Below are 9486 nucleotides of genomic sequence, written 5' to 3'. Positions count from 1 at the left end.
GTGGTCATCTTGTTGGTGTTCAAATTGTGATTTGGCGGAGCATTTTGGTCTGAAACTTCAACGAACTGCTTTTCCAACTTGACTTTATTGAGGAATAGTTCGTACGCTTTGGCGATTCTGTGAAAAGAACAACATGGACACAATTGTTTTAGTCAAATGGTCAAAGATTGGCGTTGAAATACATAAACAAAACACTCAAAAGTTGAGAATAAAGTTTCCTCACCGTTCAATCGATGCTTGAAAGAAGTATTCCTTGAAATTATCGCCAAATGACAGTCGGCTGCATTGAAATGCAGTGTGCACCAATCGTAGCGTTGCTTCCGCTTCATATTGGATGTTGATGCAATATTTGTCTATCGTCTGTTGCCAATTTCCACTCATCATCACTGAAAATACACAAACATTCACGACATTCGATTAGATTTCGCTATGAAATTGGTTCGCATTGATTTTGTGTCGATTGAAAATGTAAAAATTGGACATTTGGAAAAGAAATAATGCTTGTAATAAAGAATAAAATATCTTGTGTTCCGAATTCATTGGGACAATCCTATTATTGCTCGTGTAATTCTATGCACTGGCACACTTTTTTGCCTATTATTTCGTGACAAATACCTAAAATACACACTCTCACACATACGTCACAATCAAAACACATTTGGCTAAACAAATTGTCCGTCTGTCCGACAATTGACGGTGCAGATTGTCCGTCTGAGCCGAATCGAAAAAATCACTCAATGAAATGATTCAACTTGTACACAAATCACAAAAATCCATCGAATTGAAATAATGTCCACATTGATTTTTGGCAGTCTCTTTTCGCTTTTATGACAAATATTACATTGAAACCCGATTTGCTGTTGAACGAAAACACACATTTTGCACACAAACAAAAGTCCATTGGTCCCAGACGGACTGTACAATGCATTTATATGAGTGTAGAATGCCTGCGTTCCGCTGTATATGGAATGAGATTTCGAGAATGGACATGATTCTTTCGCTTATATTATGCGTGTATGTTTCACCGTTATAAAACTCCACTGACTTTTTTCTATTCTTCATAGCACGCATGATGCGAGAGCGTCTTTTGTATGTGTGTAAGGGTTGAACAGATGATTTTGTTTGCACATAATGGAAAAACAAACCGAACCGAATAAAAATCGCGATCATCCCGAATATTATTCAATTGTATGCACTCACACACAGTGGCGAATGTAGCGTTCGCTTTGTCAATGTAAAAAAAAACAATTGCCACACACACTAGGGGGATTCCGCGCGTATTTATGTACCAAAATTTAACTTTATTCTTAAAATCTCATAAAAATTTTAATATCCGACCATATCTGACAATATCTGTAAGTATTCAATCATATCTCAGTTTCTGGAAGTGGGCTTTGGTGGATCCTCAGGATCATGAGAATGCTCCCAGTTCTGGAAGTGGACCCTCAGGATGGGCCAGGGCATTGTCAAACCATAGTCTGGTCCATCCTGAGGATCCACCAAAACCCACTTCCAGAACTGGGAGCGGTCTAATGATCCTGAGGATCCACCAAAGCCCACTTCCAGAACAATTATTAGATCACAATATCTCACAATATCTCACATATTTGTTAAAAATTGACATTTTGTACTTATATCTATTCAAATGCGCTAAAAAAGTTAAAATCTCTTCTATATCTGCAATATTCAAAAGCGCGGTTTCCCCCTAGCACACACACGTACACGGTATCTGGGCCGAATGAAAAAAGCCCCTGCACAAAATGATTTATTTTGGCCGAAATGCATACAAAGCACCAAAATCAATGAATATTCTCGTTGGATTCGATGAATTTGTCTTGTTTCTGTGGCGTACATTCCATCCCAAACCGATAATTCCATTGCTTACCCAAAAACCCAAATCCGTTGTCTCTTTTTCTTCCTCTCTCTCTGTCTCTCTCGCGGATCAATTGCACACGGCAGCACACAGTTTGCACTTTGTATTTCGTGGATATTTATTCCGAATTTCGACGAATGACTATTATGCGATGTAACACAAACTATCCTCTTCGATTTAAATTGCAATTCGATGGATTTCACAGGCAAATAACACAAAAAGATATGAAAACATTCACAGAGCGTACCACAATTGGTTGTGGTCGATGCACAAAAACACACAAAAATACTGTCTCTTCACGTAAACGTCAAACGATGAACTTGACAGCATTCTATATTCAATGTTCCGACGGTGTGGAGAGTACGATTGAGATCATTCACGCGCCACTTTTGAATATGAACCAATGCGTTGAATATTTCATCGGTTTTTCCACTTTTAATTCCAATTTGGAAATTGTTTTTATTCACATTCGAATGATTTTCCATTTAAAATGATCATTTTCTGCAATTTTTCTTCTTCTTCAAAAAGTGAAAAAATGAATGAGACGGAATTTTTTTTCTAGAGAATGTTGACACACAGTTAATCGCCTTGAACCTTAATGTATTTTCTACCGCATCTATTCATTTGTCAATTGATAATTCATCCTGGTTTGTGTTGTTTATTGTTTTGACAAATGAAAACTTTTCAATTTACCTTCAGAGAAACTCAGATGTGGATCAGATTATCATGCTGTTTGTATTGATTAATAAACCAATATAACATTAATCCATTTAGAAGAAATTCATTTTTAACATTCCGGGGAAAATAATACCTTTAATTATGTTTTTTTCGCTTAATTTCTAATTAAACATGCTACCAGCTGGACATGATTGAATACATAGTTAGAAAGGTATAGTAAATTACTTAAAATTTAACAATAACAAGCATATAAAGAGATATATAAAGAGATTGATGCCAATCGGCGTTTTGTTTGTTTCGATATCAAGGCCTTCTATCAACATTTGGCCCAAAACTAAAACTAATTCAGTTCTGCACCTGAATACAACAAAGAACAGCGCCTACAAGCCTATAACAGCTCTGCATCTTGATTAAAATTATGAATAATAGTAGAATATAAGTAAAACGTATTGTTTGTGTCAACTAAAACCAACGGTATCCACTTGTGCAAATGTCCCAAATGCCGCTGTATGATGTGTTGCGTTTCAATTCAATCATGTTGAAATCGGTGCGATTTTTGGCCCATTTCGTCTCCAAGTACGTCCATTCATCGACGTAAATCGTCAATTTACATGCTCCTTCCAATTTCTCTCGTTCCATATTCATACGTCGTATGTCGAACGTTTCGTTGAAACATTTCATTTTAATTTCCTTGAGTTTCTTCGACATCCCAATAAATTTCATCATGGCTGCCGAACTTAAAGAATCGACCAGCAAACTTTCGAGATTTTCAAAGCCAAATGTTGACCAAACATTGACGGAGTTCAAAAACTGTTGTTCGAAATCATATCGAGCATATTCCGTGACACTGTTTAAAGGTGGTAATCCGATGTGATTGTCGGTGGGTATTTGCAGTGTAACAAGTCCATTCAATTCCTGCAAATGATGTGAAAAATCGGTTTTCACGTGCAATCGTTTGTAACAGCATTGTGCATGAAGACTATATGCAGCAACATAAAATCCATTGGAATCATTGTGATCTATGACGGTCAAGTCATCCAGTTCAATTTTGTTGCGAACCAACGAATCGTGGTATCTCATCAGAGTTGATGCATTGGTCGAAAAACTTCGAACGTTCGTATTTCCTTTGAAGAATATACTCAATTCACAACATTGAGGAAGTTCATCGATTGAATCGCATTCCTTCAGTTCCAAGTGTTCAAGTGTCACGTATTTCTGAAGTAACCAACCAATGCCCGGATTTTTTGTGATTGACAACCGTTTCAAGTTGACACATAACTCGAGAAATGCTTCGAAAAAATCATTTTCAAAGTGACAATGACGAATTGTCAAGATTTCCACGCTGCTCAGCATGGGTGCCATTCGATTTAAATCGAGTGCTGTTGAATCAACAAAAACCAATTCCATGTGGGTTGGAGTCTTCACGTTGGCTACGGAATCGTAAAGCAATGCGTCTGGATCACATTGCATCAAAAACAATTTTCGGGCAAATGGCATCAGACCATTCAATTGCCCGTGCTCAGTTGAAATTTCGTCATCGAAAACACGCCACTCAACCTGTTGATATTCACTGCTGAAATATTCACCGGCAATTCGCTGAATATGGCGGCACGTTTGACTAAGTGAATTCAAATCATGGATCGACAACCAATCCAATATTTTTTCCCAACAATTCGAGTTCAATTTGAAAATTGACGGAAGACGTGGCTTTTCTGGATCAAGAGATTCTTTAGCACCAGACACAGGATTGAGTTCATTTTTTTCGTCATTCTTTTGTGCTGAACCATCGTGATCGACGTTGCCATCAATTTGTTCATTCATGGTGTCCGTGTTCACGTGCTCCTCAATGGAATCTGATCCAGATGCACCCTGGAAGCAATTGGAACAATGAAAACAAGTCAACTCAACATGTCACCAATGGTCGTAAAAATCGATTTAACTCTCTTTTGTGTAGGCCCGTCTAGAGGCGAGATTTTAACATTTTTCAAAAACTTTTCACCAAATTTAAAAAAAAAAACCCTCTTAAATAAATTGAATGGCGCCAATTTTGTGTTGACAACACCCAATCGAACAATGGAGCAATAAAGCGTTAAATCGAAAGAGTTCTATTTAAATAAACTTACGTTGTCGTCTTTTTTCGAGCACGATATTCCCATCTTGCAGTTTGCTTCAAGAAGGGAAGAGCACGATGACTGTGTAAGTTTGACGTTCAACCAGCCAGAGTTGACTGTGCTTCGAATGTGTGTGAGACGATGTACCTAACAAAATTCTGTAGAGAGAGAAAAGAATCGCAACTGTCAAACGAATGATGTCACAAAAAACAAATTTCCAAAACAGAAAAAAAACTTGTGCGAACCAACACATTCCAAGAGATATATGTGATTTTCTTCATTCGATGAATTTGTATTTGATACACTGACTTCATTCGATGAATTTGTTTTGTAAAACATGCACGAATATGTTTCGCCCATAAATTGATTCTTACTTTTGCTGAATTGAATCTAATTTTTGAACAAAGGCAATTTTTATTGACGTACTTAAAAAAACATTTGTACAACAGCTAAACAAAATTTTTTTCTCACAAGTCCTATATTGAATGTACCGTGACAATGTTGAGTTCGAAGAACTGATTTTAAGAAGAATACTATTTTGTAGAAGGAACGGTAATTTGTCTTTCTTCGAATTAAAAGTGTATAACAATGTGAAATCCAAACAAAGGTCCCTTGGAAATTATTAATTACAAAAATTAAATCGAAATACAATTGAATCGTTGCGGCGAAAGAGTAGCTCTTATTTTTCTCCAAATAATACTGCAACATTAGGTTTTTTATGAATAGTTGTATTACAACAAATAAACCGTGTGAAAAAAACTTCATGTTGCAGTATTATTTGGAGAAAAATAAGAGCTACTGTTTCACCGCAACGATTCAATTCAAGGTCACAAAATACTTTTTCTCAGCTTTTGCTTTTCGATTTTGAACAGTAAAACAAACAGAACGAATAAATAAAAAAACTTATGTTGTGATCATGTCGTAAGCGATAATCGTTGTGAAAGATCTAGCAAAAAAAGAAAGATGAAATGATGAAATTGAATAATAAACAACGCACACAGGCGTACGCTGTGATGATAGGACGACTATTCGAAAAACTGTCGAGTCATAATTTCGAAAATGTTCGCCAATCGGGTATTTTCGAAATTTATTCGAAATGAAGCTCTGAGTTAATGAAGGATGAAAACAACGGACTTTTCTGATAATAAATTGGAATTGGCATTCTTTTTTGCATTTTTTTCTGAAATATATTGGGAATGTCCTAACCCAATACATTAAATAGTTATGATTGTGCTAGTATGTGAGGTAATTTGAGGAAACTTTTGCCGAGATGTCATTGCACACTGAAGCACACACATACACCGTCGATGTGGTTCGCCATACAATTCCCATAATCTCAGACCTTTATGGTATAGATCGCACGCATACAAACGTGTATTACATTTTTGCGCGGCAATATTGCAGGAGACGTGTAAAACATTTCTTTTAATTTCGGCACACATCAATTCAATTTCAACCAGCATTACCACCACTTCAAATGTACTGAAATCATGTCCATCCCTAGATTTATGCTATCTCATTGTGAATATTAAAAGAAATAAAACAAAAAATCTGTTGATTGAAATCGTAAAATATATGTAATTTATTTCGTGCATGTTTTCCGTGTTGGGTGCCGTATTTTATTGAAAAATTGTCAAATCTAAAAATTGAATGAAATCATCACAAAGCAGTAAATTTCCACTTTTAATATTATCCAAACGCATGATCCCAAACACCCTCGTATGATTCTTTGCGTTTCACCTCAATCAATCCAAAATCGGTTTTATTGTGTTTCGATTTAATTGCCAAATAATCCTCCTCGTCAAGAAAGATCGTAACCTGTTTCGCGCCTTTCAATTTTTTTCGTTCAATGTTCATGGCCACCACGTCAATACCATCACACAAATATTCTATTTTAATTTCCTTTAGTTTCGCCGAATTTCGAAAAAATACACGCAAGTACTCTTCGCTTGTTGCAGGTGTGAAAATTCGTTCAAGATTTTTCAAGTTCATTGACACTTCTTCCATATTCACGACAAAATGCAATCCATCAGAAAGTGCATTCAAAAACAGTTCCATCACACCGTCCAATTGGGGCATCTCTACGTAGTTATAATATGTATTAATGTACAATGTAACAAGTCCCGGCATATTTTTCAAACATTTTGTCGACACCGTTTTCAAGTGTAAACGTTTATAAAAACCCCGCCGATACAGATCATTCACCACAACACATAGTTCATCGATATCATCCACCCTCAAGATTGTCAATTCATCCAATTCAATATTATTTGCGATGAACGAGTCTCGATTTTGAAAGAGAATTTTTTCGGTAGTCGCAAAGCTTCGTACATTCGGATTTTGCTGAAAGAATGTCATCAGTTCGTCATTAACCAATGAATCGCATTCATAGTCAGTCAGTTTAAAATATTGCAATGTCGGATATTTATGGAGTAACCAAGTATTTCCTGCATTTGGTCCGATTGTCAAACGCTTTAGTCTCACGCATAATTTAAGAAATGTTTCAATAAATGAACCATCTAGATAACTATTTCTAAATTTCAACACTTCTACGTTACTTAGATTGTTCTTCATTAGTTTAAGGTCGAGGTTTGTCGAACGAGCATTCACAATTTCCATGGATTTTGGTGACTTGATATTTTTTAGAACGTAACGAAATGAAGCGTCCGGATTTAGTCGGAAGAATGCTAGCTTTTGGGTGAATGGAATAAAACCATCCAATTTCTTACACTGAATGATCTTTTCATTATCATTCACGTGGCAAATAACGTTTTGATATTTCCACTTGAAATATTCGCCAGTTAGTCGTTGAAAATGCTTGCACGTTCGACCAAATGAATGCAATTCTTCCAGCGATAACCAATCGAAGATTTCTTCCCAACAATCGTTGATCAGCTTGAAAATTGGCGGAGGAATGTCAGAGCCAAGGGAAACGGCATCGAAAGCAACAGTAATTTGGTCCGGTGTATCGGTCGCTTTGGTATCAGTGCCGTCATTTTGATGTGACTCATCGACGTCAGTGCTGTTCTGATCTTTAACCGTCTGCTCACTCATTTTGGAGTAGATTTTTATCACAAATACAGACTGGAATGACCTGAAAAATTCGAATTTTCTGGAGTTAAGTGATAAAATTGAAATTGATTTAATAATTTAATCTTTTTTACCTTTAACAGAGTCGATGAAATTTTCCTTATGAATGTAAGTAGACTCGATTGGAACAAATGACTTTGTAAAAAGGTAGGAATTGGTGCTTTCAAGCTTTGTGTGCCGTGTTTCTGCTGTTTTGTACGTCAAAATAATCGAATTTCTATATGAAATATGGAAAAATGTCATTAAAATTAGATTAGATTAGATTGGCTTGAAGATAAGAAATTAGTGCATTTTCAAATTGTGACGTCATTTGTATATTCACATTCATATACTACTCACTAGCGTCGCGACGTGATCTATCTATAAAAAACTTGACAACTTGAATTCACTTATATTTATTTGGATCAATTTTACAAAAAAGAACAGATTATTATTAAGTCAATATTATTCGCGATCCACGACTTATGTTATCAATTATAATTATTCCACTTCAAGACAGAATTGTCAAAAATTGAAATTAATGAAATACCCGATATTGAGGAATTAATTATTATGAATGTGATGGAACGAAGGAGAAATAAATTCTCTATTAAAAGAGAAGAGGAACATTTTTTAAATTTAAACTTACTTTCTTTGTTGATGATCTATTTTACAATGATGTGTAATTGTACGGTATTGACACTGACAGATAAATGACAGGCGATCAGACATTTTGAACTTGACAGTTATAAGCTTTTTAGACAATTCAATGAGACCGGTTCACAATAGAGTGCTAAAAATTCAAATTAAATGGTGCAAATATTTGTTTACGTGCTCAAATTCGAAAAACAATTATTTTGAAGTTTTACTTTTCCGCACACACCTAGTGTGTAAGGTAAAGTATTGGAATCGGTCAAAAAATTAACACCCATAAAGAATGTGTTTTCTGGGTGTTTTTGGGGCCAGGGGACACGAATCTAGCGTTTTTTCGATGTCCGAATGTATGTGCGTACCCTGTACGCTGTACGCAAAAATTTGTTAACACGATAACTTTCAAACAAGAAAAGTAATTCAAAATCTGACTTCACAGGATGATTGGGGGTACCGAGGAATAGAAACCATTAGATTTTGAGCGACTTTGGTTGATAGAGGAATGTGTCATGTCTGGTGTGATGCCCATGGCCATCCATGGGAAAAATTCAATTTTTCCCCCAAAAGTGATATTTAATGAATTCTTAAAGACTCAGAAATATGTATTTCGGTGGTAGATGCGTATTTTATTAAGCTATATATTCGGCATCGAAATATTCTTTAATTTAATAGCAGAAGTACTCGCAAAAGATTTTTCACACTTTCATGGTGAATCCATTTGTATGACATTTGAAAGTATTCTATTTTCTAACAAAGCGCTATAAAAATGTGTCTGACGTTACTTTTGCCATACAAATTATTTTTGAAACACTTTTCATACAAAAATCACAAAAAATTTGGATTTTTGTATGGGAGCCATGTCTGTATGCTACCTGTATGTGAAACTTTGCACAGGTTATTTTAGGCTAAAAAAAACATTCGGAGGGTTTGTAAAAATTTCAACCAAAATTAAGAGTACCTCCCATACAAAATATTCGTTTTTGAGCCAAAAATTGAAAATTTTGTATGGGAGGTACCCCTATTTTGATTGAAATCTATTCAAACTTTCAGAATGTTAGTTTTTTGTGTAAAAAATTGTCTGTGCAAAGTTTTACGTCATTAAAG

General features: G+C 35.5%; 1 protein-coding gene across 3 annotated transcripts; it reads right to left on the bottom strand.

The window, feature by feature from the left end:
• Positions 1–6255: 6255 nt before the first annotated feature.
• LOC116349727 lies at positions 6256–8445 on the bottom strand. 3 transcript variants are annotated; one of them, XM_031781296.1, is made up of 3 exons: positions 8381–8445; positions 7827–7969; positions 6256–7774 (listed from the first exon to the last, which is right to left on the bottom strand). In XM_031781296.1, the coding sequence occupies exon 3, from the start codon at positions 7714–7716 to the stop codon at positions 6352–6354; it is 1365 nt and encodes a 454-aa protein (XP_031637156.1). In that variant the 5' UTR covers positions 7717–7774; positions 7827–7969; positions 8381–8445; the 3' UTR covers positions 6256–6351. The 3 variants fall into 3 exon arrangements, with proteins under 3 accessions (XP_031637156.1, XP_031637154.1, XP_031637155.1); XM_031781294.1 differs by having other exon boundaries at positions 6256–7756; XM_031781295.1 differs by lacking the exon at positions 8381–8445 and adding an exon at positions 8092–8218 and having other exon boundaries at positions 6256–7756.
• Between the last annotated feature and the right edge of the window lie 1041 nt (positions 8446–9486).

Source organism: Contarinia nasturtii, unplaced genomic scaffold (genome assembly GCF_009176525.2).
Source record: "Contarinia nasturtii isolate CC-2019 unplaced genomic scaffold, AAFC_CNas_1.1 Cnas_scaffold_3116, whole genome shotgun sequence".
Classification (NCBI taxonomy): Eukaryota; Metazoa; Arthropoda; class Insecta; order Diptera; family Cecidomyiidae; genus Contarinia; species Contarinia nasturtii.
Note: the sequence above shows the minus strand (reverse complement) of the source record. Positions and strands in the feature narration are given on the sequence as shown.